The sequence below is a fragment of the Panthera uncia genome, chromosome B4 (assembly GCF_023721935.1).
Source record: "Panthera uncia isolate 11264 chromosome B4, Puncia_PCG_1.0, whole genome shotgun sequence".
NCBI classification, from domain to species: domain Eukaryota; kingdom Metazoa; phylum Chordata; class Mammalia; order Carnivora; family Felidae; genus Panthera; species Panthera uncia.
The window spans coordinates 37,509,947-37,529,128 of record NC_064809.1 but is presented as its reverse complement, the minus strand read 5'-3'; the positions used below and the strand labels follow the sequence as shown (position 1 = coordinate 37,529,128).

The window sequence follows — 19,182 nt, the reverse complement described above, 5'->3', positions numbered from 1 at the left end:
ATGGTTATGGCGGGGGTCTGTAGTATACCTTTTCAACAGATCAGAGAACCAACAGACACAAATACAGTAAAGCTATAGATGTGAAAAGTGCTGTTAGCAGATTTGGCCTAACTAACACACACAGAGTTCTACACCCTACTTTTTTTTTCAAATGCACGTGAAGCATACACCCCGAAAATAATACCTCTAAGAAGTCTAGTACACTACTTCTGCTTCCATGCCTTTTGCCAGCAGTCAATCCTGGCTGCACCTAGCAGGAAGGAATGCTGGGAAATGTCTCCTCCAGGTGGCCAGTGCTCACTGAAACTGAGGGATTCTGGTCCGAAGGCAGAAGGGGAGAACAAGTATTAAGGACACCAGCCATCTCTGTCCCTTTGTCCCGTCCCTTGACAGCCTGAGTCCCAAGAGCACTGCACAGTGGGTAAGAGCTTGGGCTGAGTCAGATGCCCCTCACCCTCTCCTGGCTTTGCCACTTACTTGCTGTGTGACTTTGGATAGGTTATTTAACCTATGTGAGCCTCCGTTTCCTTACCTTTTAAAAACAGGAATTACCCTTCTTCCTAGGGCTGTTGGAAAGATGGAACAAGATAACACGTATAAAGCACTTAGTTCTGTGCCTGGCACATAATAAATGCTCAATAAATGTTAGCGGCTCAGAGACGCTAAGTAACTTACCCAAGGTCAAACAGCCAATAAATGACAAGTTTAGCTTTCAAATCCAAGCATCTGGCTCTAAGCTGGGAAGCCGGTTCTTTGGGGCCTCTGCCACCCCCAGCACAGGGCCCTACATACAGTGGGGATGTGGTGGAGGAAGAAGCCTGAACAGGAGGGGATAGGAAACTGCTACCACCAATTAGCCTTGTCACTTTAGCGAATGTTAATTTCCTCATTCCCTCTGCAGAAGGTTGAATTAATGAGCCCAGAGGTTTTTTTTTCCCCTGACCCTGATGTATTCAGTTCTATCTTCTCTACCACTAATGGCTGAAATTTTACCGTTAGAAATGTGTTTCTTTTTGTTAAATCCTGTCTTCTGCCTCAACTCCTTTTTTAAAAATACAGTTTTCCTTTAGAGGGTGCTAGCCCCTTCGTTTGCGGGTCCTGACACTTGGTATACAGGTCTAGAGAAGGGTCTAGAGCCTGGCTCTGCGGACCCTGGTTGGGAGGAGAGATGCAGACAGGAGAGCCCAGGGCCCAAACAAGCTGTCCATTTACTAATGGCCCACAGTGGCCCAGAGGCTCTTTTGTCAGGGCCACCTGCACAATGGCCGTGTAATAGCTCCTGTTCCAGTCGCCCAGCTGACCCCATCTATCACCATTTTTCACCCTTTTTTTTGTAGGCTTCCTTTTTTTCTCCTTCTGTATTTTTGTCCACCACACTGCCTCTGAGACAAAATCGGAGAAAAATGGGTTTTGTCCTTTTTTAACCAGAAGACTAAAAGTCTTAAATTACCTTCTTCAAGTTCTGCAAATAGAAATCCCAAATAAGACAGCCACCTTTTCTTTTCTTTCTTCCTCTCTCTGTCTAGGAGCCCATGGGCTTGAAATAAAAGGCAGAGTGGTAGCTTAGGAAGAATAGTGTGGGCTCAGCCCAGCACCGGCCAGGAAGAGGAGCAGGGTGGTAGCAGGGAGGGCCTGACTGGAGATGGAGAATGAGGGAGAAAGAGAATGGAAATGAGCAAAACCAGTGCCCCATTGCTTATAGCTCTAGAATAAGAAAGGTCCCCTCAAGGGCCCGGTTTCTTAAAGAACAACTGCTCTGTGCATGGTAGAGCATGGGCGGGTGCCGGGGGGAAATGGAGCTGAAGGGAAGAGGAAGCTACAGAGGCTGTTGTTCAGACTTACTGGGAAACAAATGGGGTTACCAGGCACAGTGACACTCCTGTACGTGTCACCCCACTGACGTCATGGTTCCCAGAAAGCCCCTCAGTGGGCAATAGGACAAGCAGAGGGAGCGTGGTTCCAGGGCAACAGCTAGGAATTTGGGGGCTGGAGTCCTGGGTTCTAATCCATGCTGCATATAATAATAATAGCTAGCATTTATGGAGCACTTACTGTGTACCAAGGACTATGCTAAACACCTCACATAGATGATCACATTTTATCTTCCAAAGAAGCCTGCAGCATAGGTATCGTTATTATCTCTGGTACAGATGAGGACGCTGAGGAATGAGCAGTTGAATGACTCACCCAAAGTCTCACGTATCTTGTGACAGACCTGGGTTTGAATCCGGGGAGTCAGACTCCAGAGCTCTTGTCTGCCTGCCAAACAACAAGGCCTGCTGACCTGCTTCCTCATGGGGAAAGTCAAGGTGCAGGGGACAGGTAGGGTGCACTGGGTGAGGCTGATATTCTCTCCAGCCTGGACTGTCTGATTTGGGGCTCATGCCTCACCTACACACAAAAAGATCCCGCTCAAGTAATGCAGAGTGCCAGACTCCGGGGCCAAGCACACACGCCAAGTGTGCGTGAGTATGTGTATGTGTAGGACAGGTAAATTTGTGTCCTGCAACCCTGATGAGACAGGAGAAGAGAATCAGAACACACAGCAAGGTCAGTGCAAAGTCTGTAGGAAGACCTGTAGGTTAGACTTAGGTCAAAAGGGCAAAACCAAGATCCAAAGGGTCTAGAAAATTCTTCTCAGTGCACCTGTATTGTGCATCCAATAGCCTTTGGATTTCCCTGATCCTTCCTCCAGGTTACATAGCCACAGCCTCAGACCCACCTGGCCAAATGGGCTAGTAAGGAGTCCTGGCTCTGGGAGGAGGACAGTGGCTCCCCATGGTCTGCCACCCCCCAACACATGTGTCTTCTTTGCAGGCCCAGCAACCATGGCCCATTACAAGGCCGAGCAGGACGACTGGCTGCTCGTCTACCTGAAGTATTTACTCTTTGTCTTTAACTTCTTCTTCTGGGTAAGTGAATTTTGCACACACACGTCCCCCTCCCCAGCGGAGTGAGTCAAGCCACCTTTGTTTTTGTTGTGAGTCACCACTCTGGTTGATTTCTTCCAAATCAAAGACCACCCATGGGCAAATTCTGCCTACTTGAAAGCAAACATGTACATTTGCTGCTGAGGGGGAAGAAAAGAATCTGGTCTGCAGGTTGGCGTGGAGTCCTACCATGTGGCATCTGAATGGAGGATGCATGAGAACAACATGGAGTGTTGTGCTCCAGCCCACTGCACAAAGGGTCCGGCTCTTCCTCCACAGCTAACTTGTTGCACCAGGGCTTTGTGGGAAATGTGCATGCCTGAAACAATTGCTTGTTTTCCACTGAAGCCCATTTGTCTCTCCTGGTTAACTTTCTCCATGCCTGAGGCCGGTGTGACGGCAATGGCCTCTGTAGTGACTCGTGTCAGGAAGCCTGCCCGTGGAGGTCTTTCAGGAGGAGCGGGTTCTGTCCACTTGAGGCAATTATTGGAGTAATTGGGAGCAGAAGACCATCAGTTCCCCCAAGTAGCCAGACACCGGAATATGTGGACTTTGTATCACAATCTCACAAATTCTGGAGAGGCAGAAGGGTGCTTAAGAGGCTAAGCAGGCTTTGCTCGGCTCTGCTGCTTACTGATGGTGTGGTCTCCGGCAAGCCACTTAACATCAGCGAGTCTCTTTCCCCAGCTACAAAACGGGGAATCGTTTCCAGCCGCTTGGGATTTGTTAAAAACAAGACAACAGGCCCCAAATGGAGGTACTTACACCAAGCCATCATGTCACCAAACCGAGACTTAATTATGGTCAATTACGGTCTCAGCTCTCCCAGAAATGGCATCCTAAACTAGTCAATCGGGAATCGCCGGATGAGCACTAGTTACGTAGTCTGCCTGATAGATCCCCACCTTCCCCTGAGGGAAAGTAACCTTGCAATAGCCAGACTGCTTTTTTGCCCAATATAACATCCTTGTTCCTGCTCCCTTCTGGGTATAAAAGTCTTTTCTTTGGTGCAGGTCCTCAGAGCTCCTTCCTGTCTATTAGATTGGATGCTGCCCGGTTGGAAGCAACTTCTGCTCAAAGAAACTTTTAAAATGTTTAATATGCCTCAGTTTATCTTTTAACAGTTCGCTTAGCAGATGCTCTAAAACTATATGTTAAGTGCTTAGCTCAGTCTCTGCACATAGAGGGCATTCGATATGCAATATTTTGGGTATGTTAGATGCAGAAAGCCTGAAAATACCACCAGATCAACCTGCTGATAAAACAGAGCTGAGTTTCCTTATTACCCCGGGAAGCGATGCTCTCCCTTGACAGAGTCTTAGAAACATCTCAGAAAAGCAAAGGCAAAGATAGGTTATATCTATGTTTTCAGGGTCTTCCATTAAGACTAATGAAACTGCCTAAAGTGGGGCAGTGCGTTAAGACACTGAAGGATCGTGACACACAGTAATTTAGGATTGTTGGGCACAGCAAGACCAGGGTTTGGAGAGCCTTGGAGAGTAGACAGTCACTTGATGCTATCTGTTAAAAAGTCGAACAATTTGATGTTTGTTTAAATGTTTTCTGCAAAGTTCCTTAAATGAACAATAAACTTTTTTTACTTGCAACTTTTATCTTCCTGAGCAAGAAAGCACTATTCCTGGAATAGTGAAGCTGTATTGAGGAAGACAGTGGAATAATAAAGCCACGCTGATGTGATCAGTAAGCTGTGTGGGTGTAGATAGTTTTGATTCTCAGAGATAAATCCGATAGAGTGCTTGGGATTCTTGCTGAGTGAGGGTTTTTTTTTCTTTTAAGAATGTTTTTCCTGAGCATAAAGGTCTATGTCTCCACAACCGATAATCCCTAAAATACTGAAAAGTATAAATAAGAAAATAAAGATTGCCCATAGCTCACACCATTAGGTCCCTAGAGATGCTGTAACAAGGCATCGTGAACTGAGTAGTTTCAAACAACAGAACTTTATTCTCTCACAGCTCTGGAGGCTGGAAGTCCAAAATCAAGGTGTCATCAGGGCCACGCTTGTTCTTAGAGGCTGGGTAGAATCTTGCCTTGACTCTTCCAAAATTCGGGTGGTGACCTGCAATTTTTGGCATTCTTAGGCTTGCAATGTCCTGATTCCGGTCTCTGCCTCTGCCATCCCATACTGTTCTTCCCATTCATAGGTGCTGGGGTTAGGACTTCAACAAACCTTTTGGTGGGGGGACACAATTTAACCCATAATACTTCTCATCCAGGGATGACCACTGTTGACACTCCCCCTAGACTTGGCCCTGATCAGGACAGGAGATGGTGGTGACCTACAGTATGGGGGTGACAGTGGGGATCAAATATTTGGAGAGAGTCAAGGGACTTGGGAGGCAAAGTTAGGTCATTAGCTGGCTGAGGGGGATTAAAATGTAACCCTTGAGTAGATGGTAAAGCTCTTCACCTCAGCAGTAGACTAGAAAGACAAGCTACTGGGCATCAGATGGCGAGGTCAGTTGTAGGCACGGTGAGTCTGAGTTGCCAGGAAACATCTGAGGAGAGATGCTCCATGGGAAGTTGGCTTATGGGTCTGGATCATTCCCACCCAGCTGGTGGCTACAGCCACAGAAATAGGTGAGAACCCCCAAAGATAGCATGGAGACTGAGAAGAGAGGCAAGAATGAGATGTAAAACGTCCCAATGGTCAGGAGTGGGTCTGGGTTCAACAATGGCCCCTGTTTGCCCTGACTGAAGGAGCTTCTGAGATGTGGGACTCATGGAGAGCCCCAGGCAAGGAGATACCCGTGGTTCCCCAGGGAAGGCGGAGGAGAGGCTGTCAGAGCCGTGGGAGGAAAACTGGGAGAGACAGAAGCTGGAGATTGGGAGGGCTGGGCTGTGCTAAAGGGAGAAGACACATCAAGTATTTTAAGGCCCAGAAAGTGGCCATCAGGTTTGACCACACAGAGTTTACTGGTGGCTGTGGTGAGAGTACTCTGAGGAGAGTAGTGGCAGGAGGTGAGGGGCGGTGAGGAAGTGGGCACTCTGTGTAGACACCACCTGCTGGGCACCAGGAGAAGAGAGAGGGCAGTAGCTGGCAGGGCCCGAAGGCTGTTGTGAGGTGCTCAGTGCAGAGTATCTTTGGAAGGGCCCTGACATTGCACATCCTGCCTGTGACCACCCTCAGGGTCCCCTCCATCCTGAGTGGACTCAGAGTCTGTCTGTTTGGTGCTGGCATTCCTTTGGGAGTGGTAGGGAGAGGGACGTGGGGGTGGCAGCACAGGCAGATGGGCAGCGAGCGTGTTACCAGAGCAGCTACCAGTGAGGGGGAGCTTCCCCCATATAGATCTCCCTGCTTTGGGTTAAAAATACCCCTGCCTGGGGGCCTGGCTGGATGTGGACCAGCTTCCCGGGGACCCATTCAGCCAGGCCTCATCCGCCTTATGACAGATGGTCAGTTAAGGGATATCCAGGCCTCAGTCTCCAGCCCAGGAGCATCCTGGCATTGTCCCCTGGACCCACTGCCATGTCCTCAGAAGTAGATATGGGACAGACTGCTGGCCCGTCTCCTCCCACAGCAGAGCACAACATCATGCATTTTGCAGTGCACAAAGTCCCTGGGAATTTACCAGAATTCCCTAGGGAGGGGGCCGTGTCAGGGAGGGCCCCATCCCTCGAGAGAAGGATCACCCCACTACACACAGCCCAGAGTCCAGCAGCCGGCCCCACACCTGAGCCCCTCTCCTAAGACACATAACAATGCCGTTGTCTACACCGGCCACCACTCCCACCTCTTCTGCCTTCCTCTTAAGACTCTAATGCCGAGAGCCAGGGAGGGTCTTCAGAGAGCAGCCAGTCTTCTGTCCTCTAAGCCCCTTGCTACCACCAGCACAACCATGCAGACACAGAGAGCGAGCCCAGACAGCAGCAACAGGTTGTTCTTGCGAGTATGATTGGGGTGAACACTCAAACTTCCTTTCTCCCCCAGAACAGTGTTCCCTCCCCATACATCACCTTGCCACACTCTGTCCAAATTCAGCACAGAGAGGATCAGGAAGCCTTCCTCGTGGTGGTTTATGATGCCTAGCCCTTGTGAGTCACTGCTGGATAAAGACCTTCCTCGGGTTATCTCTTGCGATCCCCCAACCAACCATGATGGTCGGTATCACCATTATCCTTGGGCAGGGAGCAAGCTCACCCAGTTCAGAATCTTGCACAAAGTCCTCTAATGGTGACACCCAGGCATTCTGGCCAACAATAACAACAGTCAAAAACTCCATCCGCAGTGTTTAACAAGTACTGGGCAAGGCACTTGGAACAAATCAGTGACGGAGTCCCTAGCATGCATGGTACTTACTATGGAGGCTTCCTCTGTGGAAGCATCATTCTGTGTAATCTTCCCGGTACCCCTGCACCCCTGAACAGCTCTAGTAGAAGCCCCACTTTGCAGAGGGGGGAGCAGTTTGCCCAAAGACCCAGAGCTGGAGCCCAGCTCTCTTTCACCTCTAAACCTATGCGCACGGCCCCCAGCTCCGAGTCCTGCACTCTCCTACAATGTCTTTGGGGCATCTGTGGATTAGTGTGACAATAGAGCGTGCTGGGAAGACTCAGGCTCAAGTTTGGGTTCAGATTCAGATCTTATTTATTTGCCATGGGACATTAGTTGCTGTGGACTGAATTGTGACCCCTGATAATTCATATGTTGAAGTCCCAAACCACAATGTCCCTGTATTTGGAAATAGGGCCTTTAGGAGGTAATTAAGGTTAAATGGGATCAGAAGGGTGGGATCCTAATCCGATAGGATGGGCGGCCTTACCAGTAGAGGAAGAGAGAGATCTCTCTTTATAAGCATGCACAGAGGAAAGGCCATATGAGGAGGGCAGGGCAGGGCATCCTTACCAACACTGAATCAGCCAGCACCTTAGCTTAGGACTTCAGTCTCCAGAACCGTGAGAGACAGAAATGCATTTCTGTGGTTTAAGCCACTCAGCTATGTATTTTATCCTCGTAGCCTAAGCAGACTAAAAGGTTAGGCAAATCACTGAATCTCACCAAGTCTCACCTTTTTTCAGACACTCAGTGGGAGTGTCAAGCCCTGTAGGAATTAAAGATGAATATTTGGAAAAATAGCATAGTTTCTGACATACTTGGTGCTCAGCTAGAATATGTAGCTATTTGAGGAGACTAAGGGACATGCCTCATCAGTTAGAGCTTTCTCTGTTCATAGCACTGGCTTTAAGACTTTGGGGATCATGATCCATGTAAGAAACAGACATAAGCATAAGCAATGACTATGTGAAGAATTGTTCGTAAAGCCAAGCTTACCTTTACTGTGTGCAGTGCACTCTGATATTTTCTCTTCTGCCTTGTGTCATTTTGTTTTGTTTTGCTTTGTAGTGCAGGTTACAATCCACCAAATTTATTTCACAGCCATAATGGGTTACAGTCCAAAGTTTCAGAACCCAGAGCAGCAGGATGGTGAGAGCGGCCCCCGCCTCCACCCTGGCGTGGGCAGGACGCAGGTGCCAGTGGCCATGAGCCAGGCCTGGGGGTCTCGATGAGACTTTAAACCCAGTCTCCCCGCCTCCCAATCAACTGTGCCATGGTTGCAAAATTTGAAGGCCGTGAATCAGTTTACACTCTGCATTGATTCTCACAACCACTCTTTAATGTCTCCATCCCTGTTTTGTAGAGGTGAAATGAGGCTCACGTGGTTGGCAGAATCTTATGTGAATTCTGGGTTTTCTGACTCAAAGTCCAGTGTTCTTCCCATCTGCAGAGACCACTGATCAATAATCACAGCCTTAGACCCGCTGCTATGATGCTTCCTTGGAACCCAAGATGTCCCCAAGGTTTAAGGTTGCACCTGAATTGGGATGTTACGATGGTGTGGGCAGGCATGCAGATTGTGAAGGATATAAGCAAGACTTCAGAAGTGCCCCACTAGACACCCACATCCTGTGCCTAAGCTTCACCGTGCCTCTGGCCCCCAGGCCTGCAACACTCAACCCACACCTGATCCCCCCATCCTTCAGCGTCTCCCCATCCCTGATTCCACCCCCTCCCCCTCTTGCATTTGATCGGGGCCATCTCATGGGGCAGAGGAGACCCCTTGGATGTAGCTTTGGGTCAGGAGCCAAAAATGCCAACACTTTTATGCCTCCTCCCTGATCCTAAAAAGATAATGTGATCCTGGCTTCCCTACATGGTGCCTAGGAAATGCTTTTCTTCCCTCCCATTTCCTGCACGGCTCCCTATAGCTCCCGTCATCCCTGCAATGTTGTTCCCTAATTTATTATTTTAATTAGCTGCTTGGCTGTGTTAATAATCAAAACCTTCCCAGCCTCCCCGGAGCTATGCCAGGCTACTGGAGAACGGGAAAAGAGCCGGCTGCTCCCGGAGCTCTGTGCTGCCCCGGGGTGTTGTGTGAGGCATTGGTACTTCCCTTGGGGACCAGTGAGGCTTGGCCTCCAGGGGACCCTTGGGATCCCTTAGGGGGGACATGGGCCAACATGGGAGGCAGAGATGGTGGAAGACTCGTGCCCCGGCCAGGGGAGGGAAGTGAGGTGACTTCAGGACATCTCTCTAGGACTCCCATGGAAGGCCTAGAAAAGAAGAGCCCCAGCTCGCTCTCCTGCTGAGGGTAGAGAGCCCTTTACCTCCACATCATCGTCCCACTGTACGGGCCTTTGCCTGCCTCTCAGGACATGTCATCTGTGACAGAACAGGTGAGGGGTCCCATGGCTGGTTTTTCTCCTGCTCCCCTTCTTAAGGTGCTAAAGTCACAGGACCCCCCCCCCCATGGGGTTGAGGGCATCCCTGCCTCTCTGTGCAGTCAGGGTCTGCTCATACATTTGACAGGGATGCACATTTGGTCTGCATGGGGCCATTGTGGGTGAGACCAGTCACAGAGGAAGCCTGTGGTGACAGCCCTGAGTAACGTGGCTTGCTTCATGGGCAAAGCAGCTTTGTGTGGATCGACAGCCCAGCTGGTAAAATAGGCACTAAACTGGCCAATAAGGTTCTTGAATTCTAGTCCCCACTTGGCCCCTGGCTACTTACAGGACCTTGGAAAGTCACCTCTCCAGGACTTTATATATAGAATATAAAAGGGACTAGACTTGACTCTTCTGCCTGTCCCACCCTCCCTCCCCCTCCTTCCCTAAGGAGTTACCAGGCACTACCACGTGTAGTGCTCTGCTGGGGAAACTAAGATGAGGAAGATTTAACCAAGAGGCTACAAGGGAGACCAAGTGATGAACACAACAATTACACTGTGACACGTGTCACTCTAGAAGCCCGTACAAGACGTGGAAGCAGCAGGGAGCACAGAATGACTTGTGAGACGGGGGGCAGATTCTGAGCTGGGTTTGAAGAAGGAACAGGTAGTCTTATGTTCTCTCCCAGCTCCAGCCCCCAGTACATCCCACAATCTCTGCTCTTGTCATAAAGGTAGACTGGCTTGGGGAAAGAGGGAAAGTAGTGCTCTGATTTACTTTACCAAGGGAACTTTAAAACCACAGAGCCAAGAAAAGAGTGGATCAAAGTAGAAAGCGGCCTTTAGCAGGACAAGCCTACCCTTGAAGATTCAACTCAAACAGAACTGGCACTGAGGCCATGGGAATGTGGGGTGACCTGGGAGAAATGCCTGCCTGGCACTGGGGGGTGTTGGTCAGGTCATTAATCAAGCTGAGGCCAGATACTGGAGGGCCTTGAGCCCATGCTGGAGTCTGGGCTTGGTGTGCTGGGTGCTAGGGAGCCGGGGGCAGTTTTTCGGTGGGATCAGCCCTGGAATCATGACACACTTGCTTCTGGGTTAAGCAGGGGCCAGGAGGCTGATGATACACAGGTGGGGAGGTAGGGAGCCAAAGCCAGGGCGGTGCATTGAGCTGGGTGGGAGAATAGATGGGGACTGGCATACGGCTTCCCTGGGAGGAGAGAGAGGAGTCCATAATGACCTTGGGGGAGGGGGGTGGATTCTGGTCTGGGTGGTGGTGCATTGATGAGACTGCCCAGGGCAGAAAGAGTGGAGAAGGCAGGTGTGGGCTCTACACGGGCGAACACACATTCAGCTCAAAATCCTGTCCAGTCCAGTGTGAAGCTGGGCACCCAGGAGGCGCCCAGCAAACACAGAAATGAACTGCAGGGCCACCCCGTGTGTTTCCTGCCTCCCCGTGCCATGGGCTTCCCTCCCACTGAAGGCAGAAAACTCTACTGCCTGGGGGACCCTTTTCTATTGGGAGCCCCGCAGTCCTGGCCCCTGCTCTGCCCCACCAGCCCTTCCCCCAAATCCCAGGACAGAAACGTTTCAGTAGCCTGGCAAAGATAATCCTGCAATTACTTTTACACTCTCTGCCTGATGTCTGTCAGGGCCCAGCCATGTGCGGTTGCTCAGGCTAATCCTTCTGAGCATGTGATGACCTGAGCAACTTTTTGGCAATATTTCTTTTCTATAAATGGGAAGTTCCTAAAATTACAAGGCATCGGTGACCTGCCATGCCCCTCCTGGACTGCCGGTGTCCTCATTGGCAAGAAGACTTCACCCTCTGCAGGGTTTTCTAGCTAATTGGCTACAGGCTTTGGTTTTGAAAAATGTAGTTAATATTCCGCAGTTTCTGTAAAGAGCCAAATACTGTTGAATCAACTCTATGCAAATAGCTGTTGAAATAGCTCATTGGGATCAGACCTCTCCCTGCCCCCTGAACAGTCCTCTCTGTTCCCCTTCCACTGCTCTTCCTGCTGATCTAGGCAGTCTCCCCAGGGCTTGAGTGAAAGCCATGAGCCACTGGTCCAGAAGCATCTTGCTGGAGGAGTATTGGCAGAAGGTTGTCCTCTGGTACTAATGGGGACATTTTACCCACATGGAAGAGACCTCAGAGATATTCTCATCCAGCAGTGCCATTTTACAGGTGAAGAAACTGAGGCTTAGCCAAGTGAAGTATCTGGTACACAGTCACATGGTTAGTCAGGGGCAAAGCCAGGGCTGGAACCTCGGTCTGCTGATCTCCCAATACCCCTCTGGTGACCTCCTCCAACATTTAGCAGCTTTTACTCTTCTGTCCAGATGCAAGATTGTTTTCTCAAGACCTGACCAAGCCCCATGCAGGAGACGCCCTGGAGGACTTGAAACCCTCTTGATCCTGATGGCAAATCCCTCTCCCTGTCCCTTGCAGACTAACTTCTCTACCAGATGTGACACCTCAGGGTGTGGGACGGGGGTTAGTGTCCCCATTGACTCAGAATCACATTCTTATTTCTTCTGGACGTCAGAACGAGTATGAATTTGTTTTCCAGACCTTAATCAGGGGCAGTGGGTCCCTTCAGATGGCTTCCAGGCCCTCCCTTGTGGCTGGGGACCCTGCTGCCACCCTGGCTCACTTGTGGGCTCTCCCTGCTTTGCAAGATTCCAGCCCTTTCTGTGACTGGCAAGAAGAGCTCTGGAAGAGAGCAACCCTCCATTAGTGGGATCAATACTGCTTGTCTCCCATGGCTGCATTTCTTAGAGCCCCCCACTCCTTCTCCTGGGAGCCCCATGGTTTTTTGTTTTGTTTCGTTTCGTTTCGTTTTTTCATAATAGGACTTTAAATCCCTTCGGATTGAAAACTGCTCCTCACCACCCCACCTTCAACCTCAAAGCTTCTACGGAAGCAAACACCCTCACATAGACAGGGAAGAGGATAGGGTTCAAGTCGGGAACAAATGTCAAGAGCTCTCTAGGCAGCTACGCCCAGGGGTGGGGCCCAAAGCTTCCAGGAAGCAGCATATTCAGTGGGATTCAGCACAGCGCCACCTACTGGAGGAGAGGGACAGGACACTCTGACCCTCCATTAAATAGGAAACCTACAAGGTGGTTTTTTCTCCCAACCACCTGGGAACTTAATTAAATATTCATGCCTAGATCCCACTCCCAGAGATTCCATCTGGCCTGGGGTGTGACTTGGGTTTTGTGGAACTCCCAGGTGATTGTGCAGCCAGGCTGAGAAATGCCACCTTATCTGGGTGTGGAGGTGGAGGAGGCCTCAGAGACCGTTCTCACTGGGTCTCATTGCCTGCTACAGGATTAGACATCAGCCCCCAAACCTGACTACATTATTTTACATGGATTACCATTTCTCTGGCCAAAGTGTCCAAAGCTTTTTATCAGATTTTCAGTGGGTTCCGTGTCCCCCAACAAAGTGTCCCTAGTCAAGCCCAAATGTGCCCAGATGTGTGGTCCTAAGTCTGATTCTCAGCCTGTGGGGTTGACAAACCTAATGGATAATGGATAGTGTGTATATTTCTATAAAGAGACTACACCCATTAAAAGATCAATGCAAAGGGGTCACATTGACTATCTCAGGCTGTTCAGAATCTCTTCCTGGCACTATCATGTGCCTTTGATTAATAAAAAATGAGAAATGAATTATTACTTAATGCACTGTATATGGTAGGCAAAAGCCTTCAAAACGTGAGATCCACAGGAAAAAGTAATCAAAGGAGTCTTTGGTGATTATAGACTGGGAACCACTAGTCTTTTATAACCCCCCTTATTTGAGATATGAAGAAACTCAGGCTCAGAGAGGTTAAGGGACTATCTTTAGGTCACACAGCTAGTTATGCAAAGCTGGGACCCTCACCCAAGCCTTTCAGTCATGCTGTAGGGGGCAGAAAGAATAAGTGCAGGATATTTTGCTGGAAACCCTCACTTGACACAACTTCATTGACCCAGACTCAGGAAATTCCTCATTGGTCATGGAGGTTGTATGGACCAAAGATAGCCTACATGCACAAGGAATTTAAAAACCTATTGTAGTCCAGGATTTCACTGAATCTAAGATACCATCAATTGTGAGGTACACCATTGTTTTCTGTACCAGTAAGACAAAGTGCTGCCAAGTATAATCATAAGATGCCATTAATCATAAGATGCATCTCAATTGTCGGGATGTTAAAATGGGGGCGGGTAGGACTGTGCATTGTGGAATTAAAGAAATGGGGCACGTTAGCCTCTCCCATGCCTTTCGGAGTGGCCCAGCTGTGTAATGTTCTTCTACCTGTTTCTCTTACCTCCTGGAGGTGCCAAGGAGGAGAAAATGGCACTTGGAAGGAAACAGATATATTTTAAAAGCGAAGTGAGTAATACAGCAGGGCCCGGCCCAGTCTGTGGAATCTGAGGACAGAATCCCAGACTGGCCTTCAGAAAACCTGGGTTTGAATCTCAGTTCTGAAACCTTCCAGTGGTGTTATCTTGAGTACATTCTTATTCTCTCCAAGCCTCAATTTCTTCATCTGCAAAACAGAGATCATATGTGCCCCACCCCCCGCCCTATCCTCACCAAACTATTGCAAAACTCAGAGGGGAAGATGGTCAGCTGAATGGTGTACCTGCCTCCGGCATGGTGATTGCTGAGAACCACCTTTCGTTTGCCCCGCTGATGTCTGTGGCTCCCGAGAATGGACACTGTGAAGTGTCAGGGTGGGTCCTGCAGAGTCGCTCTGGGGCAGATGCCAGCACCTTAAGGATGAGCTTCCATGGACCGAGCCAGTGGGCCTTGTCTAGCTTTTGACACCCCACCCATCTGAGGAAGAGAATGCACTGTTAAATGAGGAAGGGAGACTGAGGAAGGGGACAGAAGTCCCCCTTCCCAGGAACAGAAAGCAGAGATGGTCAGAGGTCCCAGGGGCCCTGCCCCCACCAACACCCTAATACCACCCCGTCCGACACCCTGGGGACACACATGCACACACAGGCTTCTGCTGAGCATACAGGTCACAGAAAGGGTTGTTCAGCCTCTGTGCAGAAAGAACCCAGTGGGAGAGCCACCTCAGTTGTATTTCCTAGGGAGACATCTGCCTGACCTGCCAGTCAACAGTGTCCTGTCCCTGTACCCTTCTCCGGGCCAGAAGGGAATGGGACAGTTAGCAAAGGGAATGGGACAGTTAGCAAAGAAGAAATGTCTCCCAGTCTTCCTGCTGGTCCAGACCAACCCCATTTGTGGAGAATGCATCCATTCAGTGGTGGAGACACCATGCTCAGCCTTCAGTCCAAGGCTCTGAGCTCTCGTCCTGGCCCTGCCCCTAACTGCCCCTAACCAGCAGCAGAGCCTCCGGCAATTGACCTTTCCTCTGTGGGCCCCAGTTTTGTCACCTGTAGATAAGAAGAAATGAGATGAGAAGCCCCAGGGTGCTCCCCCCATGGGCACGTGTAAGCCTGAAATGGGGCACATAGGAAAATGCCCCCCTGGGAAATGTGCACCAACCCAAGGAGCACTGGGGGAGGAAGGACACAGGGCAGCTGGGAATCAGGGAAGTGAAGGGACCCAGACACATTGCTTGTCCCATAATTGCAGCCATCTCCCCCACATCCACTGGGGACACAATAGGCCCTAGGAAGGGCCTAGGAAGGGTCTGGGAAATACAACTGAGGTGGCTCTCCCATTGGGTTCTTTCTGCACAGAGGCTGAACAACCGTTTCTGTGACCTGTATGCTCAGCAGAAGTCTGTGTGTGCATGTGTGTCCCCAGGGTGCCGGATGGGGCGGTATTGGGGTGTTGGTGGGGGCAGGGCCCCTGGGACCTCTGACCACAATGTGGTAAGAAGTACAAAATTGGGAGTCAGACTCAGATTCAAAATCTGTTCCTGCACCTGCCTTAGATGTGTGACCATGGACAAGTCTCTGAACCTCTCCGTGACACAATTTCCTCATCTGTGAAATGGGTAACCAAACTGTTGTCTCAGGCTCTTCGAAGGACTCAATGAGATGGTGACTAAAAAGCGCCTCAAACGTGGTAGGCTCTCTATCGATGGCAGCTGTGGAGCCCTCGGGGGCCGCCTGCCCTGACCTGGGCTTTCCTGCAGGTGGGTGGGGCCGCCGTCATGGCCGTGGGCGTCTGGACCCTGGTGGAGAAGAGCGGCTATCTCAGCGTCCTGGCGTCCAGCACCTTCGCTGCTTCCGCCTACATCCTCATCTTCGCAGGGGCCCTTGTCATGGTGACGGGCTTCCTGGGCTTCTGCGCCATCGTCCGGGAGGACAGGAGCTGCCTCTCCACAGTGAGTGCCCAGCCCCCACACGTCCCCCCATCGGGCTCCTGTGCCGAGAATCCCCTGCCCACGCGGTAGAGGTCCCTGGAATCAGAGAAAGACGGCTGCCCTCGGGTCTGGTGTTGGCCGAAGTCTCCAGGCTCTTAGCACCTACGCCAGTCTCGGTGGCTGCTGCTGCTGCTTCTCCCCTCCCTGCCTTTCCTCCCTCCTCCTCCTCCTTCCAGATTTCATCATACGGTGCTTCTCAAAGATACGCAGAAATGAAAAGGGTGTGATAAGGCAGCCCCTGTCCCATCACCCAGACTCCACAACTACGTTCTCCTCTTTCATTGGTTTCCTCCCTACTTCCTGCCTCCCCGCCCCCCTCGGCACCCAGACACCGTGTCATCTGTAATATTTCACTGCATCCCCCTAGAACTGAAGGATCCTTCTTCAGAAAACATGACAATACCTTTCTCACACCTAAAAACAATTATTACTCATTCCTTAATATCATGAAATAACAAGGCAGTTTCAAATTTCCCCAGTTGACTCAGAAACTGTTTTTGTTTTTTCAGTTTGTTTGAACCAAAACCTAAATTAGGTCCATGTATTAAGATTAAGATTGGGCTGGGTCTCCTGGTTGGCTCCTTCGGTTAAGCATCTGACTTCGGCTCAGATCATGATCTCATGGTTCACAGGTTTGAGCCCCTCGTCAGGCTGTCTGTTGTCAGCACAGAGCCTGCTTCGGATCCTGTGTCCCCCTCTTTCTCTGCCCCTGCTCCGCTCGCACTTTCTCTCCCAAAAAACAATTTTTTTAAAAATTAAGGTCGGGCAGTTTGTCTCTTGGGTCCCTTTCAGTCTCTCAGCAATACCACCTACCTCTCTCTCTCTCTCTCTCTCTCTCTCTCTCTCTCTCTCTCTCTTTCTCTCTTTGCTTAGAAATTATTTGTTGAAGGAACAAGATCATCTTTCCTATGCTTTCTCCCAGTCTGGAATTTCTGATGATATCCTTGTGACGTGTCCTCCAGGCACTTGAATCTAGAAGCATGATCAGATGTAGGTTTGATTGTTTGGGCAAGAGGATTTCACGGGTGGTGGTGTGGGCAGCACAAGCTCCTTGAAGCCGGGAAGACTGTCCATCCATAGCCGGTTCATCGTGTCAGGAAAGAAAACCAGGCAGGACTGGCAGGGGCAGAAGCCAGACCCACCCCCTTGCTCCCAAGGACACTTTGCCAGGGTAGGCTCCCTGGCACCTGGGTGACATCTCCCCACTTTTAATCTCCTGAGGACCAAGCTCAGTGGGAGCAGGGGGGGCTACAGAACACGTGGACTTAGCAGAAAAGGGCCAGAGCCAGAACCAATCCGAGGCTTAGTGAGAAATCAGGTTGAGCCTGAATGGAATCAGGTCACAGGACGAAGCCTCGAAGGGCTGTGCTCTCCCCACCCTGCTTCCCCATACCCTTGTGCATCCAACCAAGGGAGCAGGAGGCAGTGGAGGGGCCGTCCCCTGAAGTCACTCTCACCAGCGGTGACCTACTTTTTCAGCTTTGGATACAAAAGCGCCTGTGCACAGGCTCCACAGGATGGCTCTCCCCTGCCTAGAAAAAGTCTTTAACTCTGCTCTGAGGGACAGCCTGGAGCCAAGGTGCAGGTCACATGGATGGTGGCACACCAGTGGGGTGAAGTCCCACAGGGGACCAGCCATCAGAGCGTGGGCTGTGACGTGAGCTGTCCTTCCAGCAGTGGGACAGGTGCACCATGAGCCAGCCCCACACCTGCCAGCCATCCCTCACGTGGCCTCGCATGAGTCCTCATAAGCCTGCTGGACATCCCTGATCTGATCAGCATTAGCTGAATGAAGAAGACACGGGACATGACCGAGTGACTGGGCATGTGATGCGGCCCAGGAGTAGGTGCCAGCCCTTATGGGGACCAGTGCAGATGGGCCCAGAGGAATCCTGATCCCTCCATTCTCAGGGAGTCCACCTTTGCTCTGCTCAGCCCTTTAGGAAGTGGGGCCTTCAGCTGGGCCCCGGGCTTCAGGCTGGGCCCTCTGGCCCGCAGAGGCAGGCTGCTGAGCTGGGTCATCACCGGCTGCCCCTTCCTAACACCAGCTAATCTTGTGGAAGAAACAGGACTCACCTCTCCAGCCCAGGAAGGAAGGCAGAGGCCCTCACTTGGGAACCTTCCTTCTCACTTGGAGCCATCTGTCTTGGTACCATAGGAGCTCCTAAGACCAGTGGTCCCCTACAGTCCAGGGAGACAGCCCCCTGCATTCCACCCCAGCGTGCAGTTATAACACAGATGGGCATGGCTCTTTGAGAGCCACCTCCCTCTGTCCTTACAACAGCCTCCCTGCAAAGTCAAAATGCTCATGAACTTTCTGTGCACCGAGTGCTGTTCTAAACACTGCTGAATTTAGCTCACTTAATCCTCACCCAGCCCTATGAGGTGTTTACTCTTATGGTGTGCATTTTACAGGTGAGGAAGCTGGGCCACAGAGGGGTTAAACAATTTGCTGGAGACCATCGCGTTAGTGAGCAGCTAGGTCTGGCTCCCGGGCCAGTGCTCCCATTCAGAAGGCATTGTTCACCCCACCATGCAGATGAGCAAGCTGGCCCTGGAGATGTGGAATGAGTAGGGGCTGGAGCTGAACTGGGGAGGCCAATCTGTTAGAATTGCCGCCAAGAATCCCCATCACAGGGAGGCCAAGCAGGGTGGGAGGCAGAGGCACGGGAGGCACTGTGGGCAGAGGGACACGCCATTCTCCCTACCCGTGGACGTCAGCACAGAGCATCTGTCCTGTGATCTCAGAGATCTGAGTGGGCACAGGAGGGAGCACCCTGCGGGGCCCAGACAGAATACTAGGGCAGGAGACCAGCAGGAGTGGACCCTGCTGTCATTATAGTATGGAAATAGCAGTGTGTGTCAGAGGATGCCTCATGTGGAAGGGAACTTGAGGGACATCGGGTCCCTTCCAGAGGTTCTGGTCTAAAGACACTAGACTGGGGAGTATGGGCATTGATGGGGGATACTCAGCTTTATTGACTTCTCTGGAGAGCGGCCCAATCATAAGAGCTTTTGGCATTCTCAAAGACCAAAAGGAAAGCCTGAGGGTCAGTAACTGACAGCATTCTGATCTGTGAGCCACACACCACAAGCCCCTCTTCTTCACTCCTGTCTTTTTTTTTTTTTTTTAATGTTTATTTATTTTTGAGACAGAGACAGAGCATGAGCAGGGAAGGGGCAGAGAGAGAGGGAGACACAGAATGTGAAGCAGGCTCC

The 19,182-nt window shown here is 50.8% G+C and overlaps 1 protein-coding gene across 2 annotated transcripts in view; it reads left to right on the top strand.

Annotated features, from left to right (window-relative positions):
• TSPAN11 (tetraspanin 11) overlaps window positions 1-19,182 on the top strand; it is a 73,666-nt gene that overhangs the window by 25,809 nt on the left and 28,675 nt on the right. For both annotated transcript variants that reach the window (XM_049624911.1, XM_049624910.1), the window contains exons 2-3: window positions 2,818-2,912; window positions 15,733-15,924. In XM_049624911.1, the coding sequence (XP_049480868.1) occupies window positions 2,829-2,912; window positions 15,733-15,924 (276 nt within the window). In that variant the 5' untranslated portion in view covers window positions 2,818-2,828. The remainder of the gene's footprint in view (window positions 1-2,817; window positions 2,913-15,732; window positions 15,925-19,182) is intronic.